At 29.5% G+C, this 18,588-nt stretch overlaps 1 protein-coding gene across 6 annotated transcripts in view; it reads right to left on the reverse strand.

Moving 5' to 3' along the window:
- LOC122521219 (spermatogenesis-associated protein 13) overlaps positions 1-18,588 on the reverse strand; it is an 85,517-nt gene that overhangs the window by 61,056 nt on the left and 5,873 nt on the right. For 2 of the 6 annotated variants that reach the window (XM_043641753.1, XM_043641750.1), the window contains exon 1: positions 3,373-3,754. The exons of 3 other annotated variants lie outside the window; for them this stretch is intronic. In XM_043641753.1, the coding sequence (XP_043497688.1) occupies positions 3,373-3,389 (17 nt within the window). In that variant the 5' untranslated portion in view covers positions 3,390-3,754. Of the gene's footprint in view, positions 1-3,329; positions 3,755-18,588 lie in introns of those variants that run through there. One more of the 6 variants, XM_043641751.1, reaches the window with a different exon arrangement.

An 18,588-nucleotide genomic window follows, 5' to 3' on the forward strand; every position in this document is an offset into this window, starting at 1 on the left:
CGTTCGCGAATATTATCATTATTATTACTACTACTACTACTATTATTATTATTAATTAATAACACTAAAGAAATTTTCGACAATTAATTGCCATTTGACAAGTTTCTTTTCAAACTAACGATATATTTTATTTTAATATGATTATATTATTATAGCATCTATAAGAAATATTGTTAACAAAAATATCTATACATGTAATCCACAATACGTGTATTTATCTATATATATTATCCATTAATTACTTTTGAAATAAATACAAAATATAATTATCATCAAATTTTAATACTTTATCCTAATTAAATGGTATTCATCAAATGCGTTAAAATAATTTAATTCCTGCTTTAACTAATTACTCCTAATGAATCAAATCTAATCCCTTTTTTCTTTGCTTGATATTCTAAATAAATCACAATCTAACGACAAATATATATTTAATAAAGTTTCAATTTAAAGATAACTTTAATCAAAATTAATTAAGATCTAAAATATTTCTCAATGAAAATTCATCAAAAAATTCAATCAATTCAAAAATTCAAATCAATTACCTACGCACGCGTTAACGGACAAAAAGAAAATAGGAATTCAATTCATAAGTCGATACGAGAAAAACGTATAGAATGTAAATTCGAATTGGAATGATTTAAAGGATGAGAAATTTTGCTTATGTTCGATCCGTACGAGATCACAGAGAAATGAATTCGTGCGGAAAATCGCACGTTCTCGAGTAAGGAAATCCGGTAAACCGAGGTAGGAGGTCGCACCTCGTCGATTTTCGAGTTTCGTGTTAGATGCTTGGTTTCGTTTATGTAATACCTATGAACCCTATATACCTATATAACGTTAGGGTAGATAGGTATTGTTAAACGATGAGTAGTTAATTATCCGCAAATCTTTTCAGTAAGGATGAACAGAGATAAAGGGAAAGTGTAAAAGAGGGAAAATGAGAGTGCAATTGGGAGAGAGGGAAGAGGAGGAAATATCGAAGTTTTCGCGGTGGTTAGAGCTCGATTATTCGGCTAGGAAACTATTCTGGATTGAGGATCCGAATCACGGAAATTCGTGAGACATTTCGAGAGGAGTAGGTATTCCTCGATATCACGGAATTAGATTTCCAAGATGCTCTCCAATTCGAAGGCTTTTAGTATGTAATAGTCGTAGTAGTAGTAATAGTGGTAGTAGTATATAGTAAAGTCCATAGGATTGACGAGAATCATTCGTTAATTAATTAAATGTCAGATTTTCAAAGAAAACCGATAAACCGTTAAATACCGATTGACGTCAGAGAATATTATTTGTCTTTTAAGAATGAATAGAATAATGATAGATAAAGATAAAAATAGACTGTAATAGTGCTTTACTATGTTCTTTTTTATTTATTTTTTTTTATATTAGTTTTTAAGTATTTCTTCTCATTCGAGTTAAAAACGAGATAAATAGAGAGATAACGTTTTCGTATTGATTTTGAAAAAAATTGCCAAGTGATAAAATGATCGTTCGTTTACGAATCGCGAGTAAAGGTGTATTTAGATAAGAAGAGTATAATACCGGAAGGATTTCGAAATAATCGTCATGGGTTTTTAGATATTATTATGTTCCTTTTTTTTTTTTGATTAATCATCGGTACAAGTCATACGTTTTTTAAAGAAGGAAAAAGACAAAAAACTGACTCAACGTCTCGAATTTCTTTCGAAAGATTATTATACTATTATTATTAGATTAGCTTATCGATCGTTCGTGAGTTTACGTTTTGATTCGAATAATATATTAAATAAATAAAATTTATATTTATTTAAATATAATAAAAATAATATAATAAAATATAATATAAAATATAAAATATAATATAATATAATAAAATATATATAAATAAAATATAATATAATAAAATATAATTTATATTTATTAAAAAATAAATATTAAATAAAGAAAAATGATTAAACGGAAAAATGAATTTTGTAACAATTATTCCCAAGATACGTGCATTCAAACATATTAAAAGATACCCTTTTGATCGAAATAAGTATAACACAAAACCGTGGTAAAAATAGTATTGTTAGATATTGATTAAATAACTATCGGTCAACTTCTATTGATTTTACCAATTAAATTTCTTTCTATAGATCGTGCAATTATAAAAATAAATAAATAAAAAAAGAAAGAAAATGATTACGACACGTGAAAGATTTCTTTGTTTATTCTTACAATAAGTTAATATTAATGAGTCCCGGTCGACCTTAGTCGTTCAATTTACGAAGTTTGGTTCATCAAGCGGAAGAAAATAGCATTCTAGAATACGACAGGACGAGACAGGCACGAAGGTAAACGGGTTTACTGTGAAAATCCTCGCGTGGTCGAGTTCATCGAGCGACCTACTCCACTGCACATGTGTGCACGTACCTAAGTATTTTTAAATATATATATATATATATTTACAAGAGCTACCTACCTATCTATACACTTATACTTATCTATACTCTATATATATTTATGTATTATCTACGTATATTTTCACGAACGTATTATTATGTGTATTTTGGTATCGTGCAAGGTCAAAATCGATAAAACTGCGAGCTTTAACAAAAGTTAATATTTAACCATTAAAGAATAAAATATTTCAACTAATAAATCGAATTATATTTTATTTCGAATTCGAAATTTAATCATTTTATTTGATTTTTCATATTATCTCTATATGTATAATGTAATATGTGTATTATTGAAAGGGAAAAAAAGATGGAGACAGTATGTTTATATTCATTTGTCAAACTGTTTCGAATAAGATATACGATAAAAGTTTTGTACGTTGTAATTTTTTTATGTTTATATATATATGGTATACGGTCTTCTATTGCAAAATACGACGCGTTGGATACGGCGATAATTACTGTTGCAAATAGTAAACGATTAGTTATGCTTCACGGTGTCCTGAACAAAAATCTCTCTAATTGTGGGACAAGGTTACTCGAATGTCGAGAAGCATCCTTTGGTAGAACGATTTTCGATCTAAATCAAGCAAATGTTGGTAAATTTGTCGAATATTTGATTTAACATATATAAATATATAGATGATATTTAATACTGGAAATAAAAATGAATGCTTATCGATAAGCATGCACTTATATACACTTGCACAGATATATAAACAAAATAATAATAAAGTTAGATATAATTAATATCGTTCTACCAATGAACCTTAAAAGAAATAAAAAGAAAAGAGGGAACAATAAAGTTGTCCTACTTGAATTGTTCGTCTTCGTTAAAAAAACTTGTTCAAACTAATCGAACGTTACTATCGAAGTAAGACATGATATCGTATTAAATAATCTTACGATCAAACACGAGAGATTCCACTTAAAACTTGTCGGAACTCACACCATCGTTCTTTCCATTTCCAACCTTCTCCTCCCTCGTATATCCGGCTTATCGTGATATCCTTTTTCTGAGTGCACCGGCAGCTCGATAAATTTTATCCCAGAGTGAAATCCTCTTTCCCTTTAACCTATTGGAATCCTTCCGTTCGAGATAGGACCCTCGTAGAAAGATAAGATAAGCTTTGTATTCCTATGAAGTAAAGATAGTAGTAGAAGAAGAAGAAGAAAAAGAAGAAGAAGATATGTTTTTCAAGAGGGATGACCGTCGGTAAACAAAATGCGCGAAGTATGGTGCGCGTAAGGAGAATGTCAGATAAAAGGATTAAAATACACGTTGTCGTTTAAAGCCGGTAGGAGCGCTCAATACATACACTCCGGTCGAAGGCGCACGGCCTACTGACTCCGCGATCGCAGCGCCGCACCTCCACGCGGCCCGCTTCTCCCCACTCTACTACTCTTACCCCCACCACCGATACCTTTCCACCGTAATGAAAATAGAAAAATACGACGTGTACGTATATATATTTTTATGATGTATATACACGTGTATATGTGTGTATATACATATATATATATATTTCTATGCTATACCTGTACTCTCGGAACGATAAAAATATTTCTAATTGGTGCATCGGAATTCGTTACTCTAGTTTTTTTTTTTACGTCGTTTCGTTAATACGTATACTTTCGAGAACATTTTATTTGTTTATTTATTAAAATTATTTTTATTTTGGTTTCATTAGCTATAAACAATATTCGCCAACTGTTTTCTATCTGTTTGTATTATAATATTTGTATTATTGACTCGAGGATTTATTGGGTTTTCAATCTATTTTTTTGTTAATTTTAATTTGTTTGAATTGAGAGAGTTAATTTTAATGTTCTTTTAATTAGTTAAATATATTCGAAGGGAAATTATTGGAAATATTAATATCGAGTCTTTTTTAACGTTTACGGGTTTTTGCAAAGTTATTCGCGTTTCGCGTTGCAAGGGGTGGGATAATATGAAAAATTGTAAGATAATGAACGGCTGTTATTCGTGGGAAATGTGGTTGCGTATGTAAGTCGAGCGAATCGTTTGCGGTGAATTGATATCTGATTGCGACTATGAGTTAAACGCAAAGAGTCTTATTAAGTGCTACTGTAAAGTCGTTTAGATTACACCGTACGTCATTTTCTCTTGGTAAATGTTACGAAATGTCTAGGATACGATTGATTTTGCAATTAAAATGGAACGGTCATTTAATTTTCATTCTTTCTTAAAATAGATGAAAAGAATTCTAATAATTCGTAAGAATAAAATACTATTTTCCAGAAAGGTACAAGTACAACCATTTTAAATAAAATATAGTCGAACGTAACGAATTAAAATAAAAACGAAAAAAAAAAAAAGAAAAAAAGAAAAGTGACGTGAACAAATATTTATACGATCTCATTTTCAAATATTTGATTTTATACGACGTTAAATAAAAATCTAATAAATCGATCTGTACAAAAAAAAAAGAAAAGAATAACATAGATTTGTATAGAAATAAATCATCCTATAACGTATGCCGTTGAGTAATATGTCATAAAAATCGATATTGAGAAGGGATAAAAAAAAAAATAATATTAAACGGGAATAGCGAGATAAAAAGCGTTTAACAAAAGATACAAGAATACTTAGAGTAATGTAGGAACATGGAAATAGGTGCTTGAGGGACAAAAGATCGAATTGATGTAAAAGCAGGAATTTCATTCCTAGCGACGGAGTTTGCATGTCGATGCAATTTCGCAAAATTCCAGACCGGTCACAATGCAAATGCGCCAGCACTCGATCGTGGAGAATGACGCGGGTATATGGAACCGTCAGCAGTGCTTTCTCTCATCGAAATCCCTTTTATATATGACTACCTTTTGCCGTTACCCGACAAAAATTTGAGAATCGCTGTGGGCGAATCAAATTTGTCCTCGTTGATGATGAACGACAAATTTCCCCCCCCCCACTTCTTTTCTTTTTTTTCTTTTTTTATTATTCCTCTTTTTTTCATTATTTTCAAACGTTCATTTACAACGATGGCTTCTCGTGATATGTTAATTGCACGAAATGCCTGATCATCGTCATTATGATTATTATTATTAGTATTATGATTATTTTTATATATTATCAGGTGTTTATTAAACGTAAAACGTTTGACTTTTTTTATAATATCGTATCGATATTATGATAATGAGCATTCTCGTAAAAGCCGGACACGATTATTTTGCTAGTGCAACTGTCCCCCTGTCACCAGGAATAAAATCTTCGATTTCATTTCGTTCTATCCTTTAAAACATACGGATTCGATATCTTCGAGTTAGTGTGAAACTCGTGAAACGTTGAAACAAGAATCGTGGAGACGGCCATGTACGTAAGAAGCACTTTATTCGATCGCTAATATCGCTCGTCTGCGCAAGGTATGCATGCGTGGGCGGTACCAAATGCATTTCGTGTTTGTGCTCAGGGTTTCTCAACTTGTATAACTTCGAATGTTTATTTTTCTTGTTCTTATTCGAAACGATGAACGAATTAATAAGAAATAATTTTCATTATATGATATTATTTTTTGATCCTGATAGAACGCGAGAGATGGTAAGAATAAAATGATTTTTAATGAAATTCCATGAACCCTTTGCGAGATAACAAGATGTATCTGGATAAGAATAATAATGTAAAATTAGAGGGAGAGATACGAGAATGAGCACGAATCGAACCGTAAAACATTTCGGGTTCTCGTAGAAACTGTAAGCAACTCCGCGAATAGCAGCACATTTTGGGGAAACTCCGTGGAAATGTTTGCGGGATGGAAAGGCAAAACGTTTTCGGCCGTGTTCGAAACTGCGTTGTTCCACACGACTGGACCGTGGCAAGCAAGATATGCAGGCGCTTCTGTGTGCGAGCCTCTATCTCATAATTTATGTTCAAAACCAGAATCCATGCTTAAGTGCACGCGTGTGCACTAAACCTATGTACGTCGTGTATGTATGTATGTATATGTATATCTATAGATATACGTATGTACGTGTATCTGACTGGTAATGGAGGTTAACGTCGCTCATAGAAGCTCTGACAAGAGACAGGAACGCCAGGATCAAAGATCTGTTCATGACAGGAGCGGGTACGTGCACACTTCAATTGGTTACATGGTTTATCGGTGTTCATTCTAAAAAAAGAAACTTCCTTTTCGTAAATTTACCTTTCAAATCTGTCCGATAAATCACTATCCAACATCCTATCTGATTTCTAGATCGTTTTTACACAAAACGAAAAATCACTAAATCGAGTTTATTTCGAATTAATTCTATGCAGATGTTTGTAATAATGTTTAAAAATCTTACTTTCAAATTAAATTTTTCAACTTTGTTCGTTGTACCTTAATATTATACATTTTTTATTTTGTGGAAAATCAATTATGTGTATATATATATATCAGAATGTATTATAGAGATATATTCTAAAATATTTACAAAATCATAAGGAAAATATAAAATATTGTAAAATTGATATTTGAACGGAATTGTTGAAAAAAAAAGAAAAAAAAAGAAAGAAATAAAAAATTAATTAAATAAAGTAAATAAGTAAATATATATATTAAATATATTAATTTAATATATTAATATATAATTATATTATATATTATATATTAAATATATAATTTAATATATTAATTAAATAAAGTAAATAAGTAAATAAATAATTTAAATTAATTAAATAAAAAAAATAAATTAATTAAAAAAATAACAATTAATTAAAACAAGTATATTAAATATTACGATTAAATACTAACACAACTCGTACAGGAGTGTTATGTTTTATTAAAAATTAGTGAAATAAATATTATCGATAATACTGCAAGAAAATTTGAGCGGAAAGCTTCCGATAGAAAAAAACTAACTCGATTAATTATCGGATATATAGCGTACAGTGATATTGACAACTCCAAAGGGAAGCGTTCAATCCAAGAATCAAAGGAGGAAAAAAGTAAGAAAATAGTTTTCTTTCCTTTCGAGTTTCCTATCCCTTATGCTTTCGAAGCATGTCCGATGGTTTATTCGCCTTTTTCTTGTTACTTCGTTCTTGGTGCTCGTGATACTGTGAGTGTGCAACCCAAGGAATGGAGCAACGTAGTCGGAATGCAAACCTTTCTCGAAGGGAACTTTCCGATTGGAATTATCTCTCGTTCTCCATTCCCACGATCGATGGAAAGAAAAGGGTTCTTTTTTTTTTTTGTTTCTTTTTTTTATAATTTTTTTTCATCTACTAGAGAGAAATCCTCTTACTTTTAAATTATTATTTTGTTTCGTTTCTTTTTTTTTTCTTTTTTCCCTTTAATAGCGGAAGAAATTCATCTCTTGCGATATATTTTCTTCTAGGATTATGTTAAATTGAATTAAAAGAAGGGGAACGTTATGTAAAGAAAAAGTTCTATTGCTTGATCTAATAAAATCTAAAAAGTTGTATTTTGTAACCTAATGAAATAATATTGTATTGGATTGTTTGGAAATAAAGTTCGTTTTTTCTTTGTATTGATACAAAAGATGTCAATATTTTCATTAAAATTGTTAACGGATATCCGTATTTGTAATCAAATATTTATATGTGATAATACAAACTTTTAGTAAGGGCACAAATTACGCGATTAGTTATACTAATATTGAATTATTTATACCAAATCATATATTTAAGTATACACCGATCAATTATTTTACAAAATATTATACCTATTATTGATTAATTAAGAATACTGGCCGAATAAATAGATTGATATTATTTTTGAAAATTAATATTATTTATTGATACGCAGATATTGGAAAATTCTCATAGTTTGAATTTCCATTAAGCTTTATTACATTCCCGAGTGATTTGAATGAATTTTTATATTTTTCAAAATTACACGCGAAAATAATTAATAGTAAATATCGATCAGTATTCGATTGATTTTTTTTTCTAATATTAACCGACATTCGAAAAAACACCGACAGACAGACAGACAGAAAAAGAATGTAATATGTGTATGAGAGAGAGAGAGAGAGAGAGAAGAACACAGTGTAATGTATTTTCCTTTCTTTTTCTTTGTAATGAAATAAAATTTGCTTTAACCGATCGAATAAATTGAATATTACAGGCTTAAATATTTTATTTGGACGTTATATTTATGTTAGTTGGCATTCAGGATTTCGTTCGATGTCGTTAACCGTAGCGTGAGCCTTTAACACGTCCAACCAACAAGATACGTAATTGCATTTGGTGTCGCGTGTATTTTACGACTAGCCCTCTAATATCACGAGAAATGCTCGTTATTAATTCGCCTCATTATACGTTTCACTGGTGTAGGAGTTTTTATGACAGGAGAGAAAGAGATAAAGAGATAAAGAGAGACACACAGAGAGAGAGAGAGAGAGAGAGAGAGAGAGAGAGAGAGAGAAAATGGGGAAAGAAAAAATAAGTGAAAATGAGAGAGAGAAAGAGATAAAGAATTAACAGACGGCTGTCTTGGATTGGACGAGATAAAGTAACGCGAGCGAATGCTTAAATTTGTCTGAACTTCCGTAGTAAAGGAACGAGAGGTTAATTGTGAAAATTGATCCTTTCTATTCTCCCTTTTTCTCTCTCTCTCTCCCATATACACATACACATACACACTGTTTCTCTCTTCTATTTCTCTCTCTCGCGAGAGAGAGAGAGAGAGAGAGAGAGAGTGAAATAAATTTAAATTTACGTTAAGTACGGCTACGTAATTCCAAAGTGTTCTGTTAAGCTTTGAATAATTTCTCTTTTTTTCTTTTTTTGTTCCCCCCGTTATATTCAAGTCAAACAAATGTACATTCGCGTCGTCATAATATTTCGTTGCAATAAGTTTTAAACAATTCTTTCCGTTTGTTTTTCTTTTTTTTACTTTTTTCTTTTTTGGTTTTTCGTCTTCTTTTTTCAGTTTAGAAATAGTTTTAAAATAATTTACTTCTTTTTTTTGTGTCCTTTCTTGTCAGTCTCGCACAAGAGATATACGAATTTAAATTTGTGTCATATATTTAATTTAAAAATGTCCAGTTTAGTTATATATTAATTCGTAGAATATTTTTTTTTTGCGAGCAACGTTTTTAGTTGCAAAAAGAAGAAGAAAAAAAAGAGAAACAAAAAAAAGGAAACAGAAGTGCTTGCTTATTATTATATTTATAAGTATTTTATATTTTTTTTTAAATTAAAAAATGATCAGCAACTTATCGAACGTACGCGTTTTCACGCGTTTCATTTTGATGATTACGGGACATTTTTGTGGATGTCATTGAACTGAAGAATAACGAAACGTAAAAAAAAAAGAAAGAAAAAAGAAATGAGAAAAGATTAAAATGCAATCGTTCGGCTAAACGATGACACGATGTCGTCGCATCATCGACACCTGCGTTTCCCGTTTTTCCACCAAATCGAAATCTAGGCCGATTTGATATTACGATACCATATCTTCAGAAATGTGTCTTTCCTTCTTTAAAGTGCATTCGCCGATAGCGTAGGATAGCTCGTTTCAGTGAAAAAGAGTACGGCATGAGAAATGGAATTTTGATGTAATCCTTAAAGTGTGTCGAAGAAATTTTTCGAAAAAGAAAAAGAAAAAGAAAAAGAAAAAAAACAAAAAAAAGAAAGAAATTCAAAAACTTATTACGAAGAAGAATGAGAGAAAACAAATAAGAAAGAAAATAAAAAAGAAGAGAAAAATGATCTATATGGGAAATGTGTCGAGCAATGTGACGTCCATACTAGAATTGTATATTCTTTGATATGATAAGCTGAATCAAAAAAGATTTACGTATAATAAAATACATGACATTTGGACGATAAAGAACACGAATATGATAAATCAATGTATTACAAAAATATCGAACAAATTGTTCGACGAATATTCGGATTATTATATTTGGAAAATAGAACGACGAAAAATTTAAAAACATTACTTTTATATTTTTTCTTTAACCGATGATGATCAGCCATATATATAGAATATATATGAATATATTTTCGTCTCTTATTATATATATATATAATATATTATTATAATATAATTAATTAATAATTATTATATAAATTATTACTTATTATATATATATATATATAATATTTAAAAATAAAATCAGATCTTAACTATATATCATATCTTATTTGACTTAACTTGCACACACAGATACGGATAATTTATTTCAAACGCGTATATTAAAATGCTGAAAAATACTGATCGAATAAATTGAAAATCAGAAAAGAAAACTTCGATCGACTAAAGTTTATTAAATACGAAATATTAGAAGATATTTATCATCGAATATCGAAAAATTATAAAACTAGGACGAGATGAAAGAACAAGTTATATCTATTATATCTACATATATATATATATATATAGATATAGTTATTCGGTTGAGAAAAATTTTCTCTGAGGTAACCAATAATTTCACGTCGAAACCACGATTCCGCATTTATCTGAAAGAGAGAGATACACATAAAAAACAGAGATAGAGAGAGAGAGATAAATAGATAGAAAAAGATAGATAAGAAGAGATAGGTCCATAAGAGGGGGAGGGAGACAGATAGAAAAAGAGAGAGAAAAGGAAAGAAAAAAATGATAGAAAGAAAGATAAAAAATAAAGAGAGAAATTTCGAAAGAAAGAGAGTGAGAGAGATAAATATACAATGAGAGAAAGAGAGAAAGAGAGAGAGAATATAGTTAGAAACGAACAGGAAGTACCGTTTCGAAATATTACGAGAAGAAAAACGTCTCCGGGGAATAAAAAAACGTGCATTACGGACGAGATACTTTTCTATCTCTCGAGTAATCTTCTCTCGTTCGATTGACTCTGGCACCCTTTGGGAAAGAAACTACGAGTGTTGGTGTCCTTCGCACTTTTATTACCCAGTTATGATTTTTCTTTTTCTTTTTTCTAACCCCCACCCCTCCCCCCTCCCCCTCCCCCATCACCTTTCACCACTTCCCACCCACTTATTTTTCCTTACGTGTAATATTTACTTTTCGATTCAATATTTTCGTGTATGTACTTGTTAATTTCTTTTTTTTTTTTTTATCTTTATTTTATACGCGATCGGACGATAATTTATTCGTGAAATTATTATTATTATTATTATTGTTCTATTTTTCATTGATTTTCCTAAAATTATTAGTGAGAATATTTTATTTATAATTAATGTTGCAAGTATAACGTTTAAAGGTTATTAACAATAAATTTATATTTGTATGTTATTATAAACGGGTAAGTATTCGAATTAAAAAAATTTCTATTAAATTATGATGTATGTGATTATTTGTTAATATGTTTGTTAATATTAAAGTGTTATTAAATGAATATAAAAATAATCTATCGAGACTAAATATGATTTTAAACTGAAACTTCATTATTTTTAGAATATATTTACAATTGATGTTTACTAATTAATTATTTAATAGCATTATTCTTATTAGTGATTTGGAATAGTAGATAACATCATTTCTTTTTTCTACGACTTTGTGTCTTTTTATTTTTTGAACGAGAAAATAAATCTTCGTTATAAAAGAATTTTTCGTAAGGTAACAAAGTTCGTATATTTTTAAATGATATTACGTCGTCGTTCAGGTCTTCTGTCGTTTAACACAGACGAAAATACGACGTAATATTTTTTTTCCTTATTTTAGTGTCATTAAAAAGTCTGCTTGGGTAACGTAACACGGTAGTATCAAGTATTTTATTTTACGTGGTAGGTTTACACCGCGTTATGGGCACCATAGGTCATAGAAAATCCACTAAGCTATAATTTTTCCACTACGACGACGACGACGACGACGACGACGGCTGCATTTTAAAACATTGTATATATAATGAGATTTTCTTTATGTTATATTAATAACTACCGTACTGACAATCATATTTTTTTAAGAGAAAGAAAAAGAAAAAACAAAAGGTATCTTCGAATCGAAGTTTTTATTTATTATTAATCGTGCAATTTAATACAATTTCGTTGATATTAATATAATATATATTACATCTACGAAGAGGTCACCAATATTTTGTTCACAAAAGAGAATAAAAGATAAAACAAAAAAAAATATGAAAAAGATATAGAAAATCTTCTAATCGGAAGCTTATTTCGTTTTAATCGATCACGATGGAATAAAAAAAAAAATAAAATAGAGAAGGTCTCGCGTAAAGCTTTTTAGGAAAAAAAAAAAATGTAAAAAAAGAAAAAACGAGAAAATGAAGAAAAACCGAAAAAATAATCCAACGTAAAATATCGTTAGAAAAATCCTGAAAGTATATAATCCCGGACCAGAAATTCCCCACCGTCGCTGGATCTAATTACGCGAAGCAGTGGATGCAGTGGATGCACCCAATGCAATTTGCATGGGCGTTGCTTCCAATACTGCCGATAACACAGTACACCGGTTGTACATAGTATCTACAACACACACTGTGTGTCTGCCTTCTACCTGCAGCTTCTGGTTGATGCTGCTGATGCTGATGCTACTGCTGCTACCTCACCGCACAAACTCGGAATCCTACCTTCGATCCGATCAATATTTCTTTTATTTTTACATTTATTTTTATTTTTATTTTTATTTCTATCCCTTTCTTCTTTCCTTCTTTTTCCATATTCGTCGTTTCGTTCGATTTTCTTCGTTTCTATGAACGTGACCGAGAAAATTGCAATTTCCTATCCTCCGCGTTCTTCATCAGACAGATTCGATCGACGAATACCACTGAATTCGTTCGACTATTTTCTCTTACTTCTTCTTCTTCTTCTTTTTTTACTTTTTCATTTTTAAAAATACGTCCAAATGTCTAGGTGAAAATTTATGTTAGAAAATTAAAAGGATAAAATGTTTCATTGGAGTCAAAGTATGATATAATGAAAGTTTGATAAAATTTCGTAAATGATTTATCAAACAAAATTTTCTAATTGAAACACGATTTCTACTTACGTTATTTTGCTTATATTACAAACATTGACAAATTATTATTTAAATATCGAACGAAATGTACAATTATTATAAATACTGATAATTTGTTTTACAAAATATTGACAAGAAAATATTGACGAAAAAATTCACTGAACACAAAAACATTAATTATTGTATTTTCATTTACATACACATAATTCTATTTTTACACGATAGATATTCGTGTAAAAAATATATATATATATTGCATCTATCGAAAAATATTATTTTCAGTCTTGAAAAGAAATTAGCAAAAATAATGCAATAAATCATGAATTTTCCAAATATTTTTCTTAAAATTTGGGTCGATTGTATTCAATACAAAATCCTGTAAAAACAGAATTAAGTGTATACATTATTTTTCTTTTTTTAATTTATAGAAGGGGATTCACCAAATTTATAATTAAGTGCATTGGATGCGGTCGTAAGGTTGCCTTTAAACTTGACACTCCTTTTGCACCTCCTACTGGCACGCTTTATGACCAGTAAAACCGGTCGCAGTCGGTGGACGCGTAATCAAGAACGCATACGTTCTTACCTTCGCTTAAAAATATGACTGCTCTGCATCCAGAATCTTTGTTCCACTTTCATCCCTCGGCAAACTATTCGTTTATCGTATTTTTTTCCGAGTTTCTATTTCGAATTGTTACGAGAACAAACGTTTGTTCTCGAGTATGTATGTATTTTCCTGCTCGACGATTTATATGAATTATTTATTTTATTCAAATGGAAAAAGAAAAAAGATAAAAAAAACGTAGGAGAGAGAGAGAGAGAAGAGAGAAAACATATTTCTATTCATTCGATCTTTTACATATTTTTTATTAATGATTTTTAAAATAAATTGTCTGAATATATATGTAAATGAATATTTTAATGTATAAATGTATCAAATTAAAATAAGATTGACACGTCTAATATAATAATTACATGAATATGTGTTAATCGATGTATTAATTCTTAAACTTTTGGATTAAGAATCGTTATTATTAAATAAATAGCAAAAAATATACAATTAAAATACTGATAATTTTTATATTTGGGTAGAAAAGTTGTGAGACCGATATTGAAACTATTCATTTTTATTTATAATAAATAAAAGGTATATTTTTTATAATCGAAGCTTCGAACTATTCAAACCAATCCACGTAATCAATAAAATATTAATATAGTTTATTATAAATAATTATTGAAAAATATTGAAATAATACTGATCCAAGTAAATAATAATCGAAAAACAAAAGAAAAAGAAAATAAAATGAATATTTTGTCGAGATAATTTGGTAACGTTTACGGGAATAATAAAACTGATTATTCAAATTTCTATGGGATACATATGAGTCATTAGAAATAAATGATAATTTTCAATGATAAAATGATGCGAATATATGATGTATAGATATGATAGAGATGAAATGAGTATTGCAAGCGTCAGCTTGTAATACGAAGAGAAATTAGCAATTATCCTCGATCGACGTCCGATCGTTTTGCAATTAATTAAACAACATCATTTTGGTATATCCTCGTCGAATAATTCGTAATTCCTGTGGGGGACGTATTACTTCAAATGCGAAGTATTACGTGTCAATTTTCATAGTAGAAACACGTAGTTCTACATTATGAACATATTTGAACGATTAGGACAACGATGTTGTTCTTTTTTTCGTGTATATATATATATATATTATGATTTGATCATTGCATAGTAGAGTAGAAACGATCAATCAAAATAGTTGATTGAACGACGTTAACACTTTTCAACGCGTGAATCAACGGATTTCGATGATGCGAATAAACGATGTGACGATTTTCACGAGGGATGAAACATTGATTATATTATTGTGTTAGAAATAATATTGTCTATGTTAAGTGAAAATTTATTAATTGACATTTTACACTAATCCTGAGTTAACGTTAGTCGAATAAATTTTTCATAGGAAAAGTAGGATACTTTTATTTGTTAATACTTACACGCACAATTATTCATATTTTTTATGAAGTAATGGATTAATAAATTGAAAAAAGTAATTTTTTTATCGAAAGAGATAAAATTGTGGTCAGTGATTGTTGATTAAATTATTGTGTTAGAAATAATATCGTCTATGTTAAGTGAAAATTTATTAATTGACATTTTACACTAATCCTGAGTTAACGTTAGTCGAATAAATTTTTCATGGGAAAAGTAGGATACTTTCATTTGTTAATACTTACACGCACAATTATTCATATTTTTTATGAAGTAATGGATTAATCAATTGAAAAAAGTAATTTTTTTGTCATAAGAGATAAAATTGTGGTCAGTGATTGTTGATTGAACAAACATAGATGAAGTGTAGAAGATAAGTGTGTAGAAGATAAATGTGATTGATATTCAACGTTTCTAGCGTACTTGCTTTCAAATTTTTATCGCATAAAGTTAGTAACTCTAGTACATCTAGATTGATTTTGTTCGGTAAAACAAGAATTTGGTACGGGTATGGTTGTACGAAAGAAAATAAATAAATACAAATAACAACGAGAGAAGGAAAAAAGAAAAAAAAAAAGAAACTAATGCGCATAAGTTGGTTCTTGTTATGGAAGTTACCGTAAGAGAAAATATTATATCCGAAAGTGATTGTCGGGTTCGTATTTTAAAGCGAAAAAAATTGTACTTCGGGGGCAGCTTTCAACGAGAGAATACTCTTCTGTTATATTAATAAATGAGAAAAGAAGTATCTTTCCTTTTCTACTTTCGGTTCATTAAGTACCTTTCGAAGTACCGAAAAAAGACTCCAACTGAAGTGTATATCGTTAGATTAAAGTATAAGGAATCTTTCTATGGATACTCTTTCAATTAAATTTTTCTGTTTCTTTGTTTGGAAAGTTAAAACCTTCGATGAACTCTATTTATTCATCCAATATTTTTCAACATTTACGGTATTTAGTAAGTAAAAATATCAATGTATGTGTTTGAGATAGCAGTGCGAAGTCGCACTATTTATTTTAAGATACTTTATTTAAACAATAACGCACGAATTCACAGATAAGACAGAGATTAACGATACTTTGATGATGCTATTTTTCTATTATTGATTGAAAACAAAAAGTAATACACTTTATACTGAATTATATTAAATAATATGAAAAAGAAAATATATTGAAATAATTATTAATATATAACTATTATTATTATTATTATTTAATTTATAAAATATCGACGAAAAAATGTAGCAAAATTCTGATCAAATAAAATAAAATTATTATTTCAATGTTACGATCCAATAAAAATCCACAAAGAAAGAAAGAAAGAAAGAAAGAAAGGTGAAGAAGAAAAATATGAAGAATGATAAAAAAAAAAAGGAATGGAAAGAAAATTTGAAGATTCTACAATCGTAAAGTTTAGATTTCACAGTTGGATTATTTCTTCGGATAGATATACGACGTACTTGTTTTTATTAGTATCAATTAAATCTACGATCCACGTAGTATGTATCTAATGCTTCGATCGTGAAAGTTATGGACCTCAGTAAGGTCGAACGTCTTCGAAAGGATATTCGGCCGACCACCTGTCGCGCAAATTACGATCCGTGGAAGATTAATGTCTTTGGTTGGGCCGGATCGAGTCGTCATATAATAATGGGAGGCTGGACCAAATCGATTGCTATAACATCGATCAAGAAATATGGTGTTGGACGCGTGCGCTTATCCACCCACTAGTATACATACACACACATACATAAAAACAAATATATATATAAATATATACGTTAATATTATAATGTATTTTATTTAACTAACAATTCACGTACGTTTCATATATATCACATAAATATTTTATATATTATATATACATACATACATACATGCATGCATATGTATATGCATATATACATACAAAGAAATATATACGTACGTAAATTGTATATCATATTTCACGAGCAATTCCACGTATGTTTGATACTCACATTAAAACGCGTATCGAATAAAACGAGCTCTCTCGGTGCTTGACAATAATCGCACTATTTCGTTAGGTATAATTACTACGGAAAGTATGGGCAAATGCGTTAGGAGTCTGAATATGCAAATTCGCGTACGTAAACGTTGCTAAAACCATATGGGACACTTTGCTAATGAGATGTATTTAAACATCAACATATATATACTTATTTACTATTATAGTTATTTACATTTTATGAAATTCTTCGTTATTTCATGTACAATCATTCTTCTTGTCACTTAAGTATACATAAGCATTATGCTCGGTAAGAATAATTTACCTAAAATCAACAAGAATCTTCTTGATAGTGTTGGTAAGGTAACTTACTACCTTACCCTTCATGCTAATGACTTTTTTATATTCCATTTATTTAATCATTTACCCAAGTTAACAAAACTTATTATTAAAGTTATCACAAATTCTATTAACCTTCTTTTTTTTTCCCCTTTTTATAATTTAAAAAAGAGGTGGCGTATTACGTAAATCTTACCTCACACCCTTTTTACTTTCATCTTCAACACTTTATATTGTATCCCATTTATTTCCATATTTTACCTAACGTAAGTTAATAAAACTTCGTATTAGTATCGTCAAAAATTCTTCTTATCTTTTTCGTTCATAACTCAGAGAAGAAGGTGTACCACGCAAAGTGTAATATGCAACGTAATCGTGCGTTCGCCGAACCGGTTGTGTCTTCTCGTCTTGTCTACCCACGCAAACACCTCCCACGTATCCGGTTCTTCTCTTTCTTCTTCTTCTTCTTCTTCTTCTTCCTCCGAGACAAAGAAGAAATACCGTTTTTACTTCTCGTTTCCCCTTTTATATTTCATTAATTCATTTTTCTAACATACCAAGTAACACACGAAATCTACGAAATTTCAACGGAAAGGTAAAATTTGTCATAACGTTCGCAATCACGCGTTTCCAAATCTATCGGTCCAAAAGCGAACAAACATTTTTATTATATTATATTATAAAAAAAACTGGTGTGTGTGTACTTATGTACGCACGTAAGAAGTTATACTTCTTTGCCGTACCAAAACGAACATAACCTCAATAATCTCAAAAATAACTTCAAAAAAATAACTTAAAAAAAAAAATAATTATTATATATATATAAGAAAGAATAAAAAAAAGAAAAGAAAATATCAAAATATAGATATGAGTCCACACTAAATATAAGAGAGATATATCAGACAATATAAAGAAGACAACTTCATGCCGTATACTTGAAATCGTTTTGCCGCGCGTC

This window comes from Polistes fuscatus, unplaced genomic scaffold (assembly GCF_010416935.1).
Source record: "Polistes fuscatus isolate 324 unplaced genomic scaffold, CU_Pfus_HIC Scaffold4, whole genome shotgun sequence".
In the NCBI taxonomy this organism is placed as follows: Eukaryota; Metazoa; Arthropoda; class Insecta; order Hymenoptera; family Vespidae; genus Polistes; species Polistes fuscatus.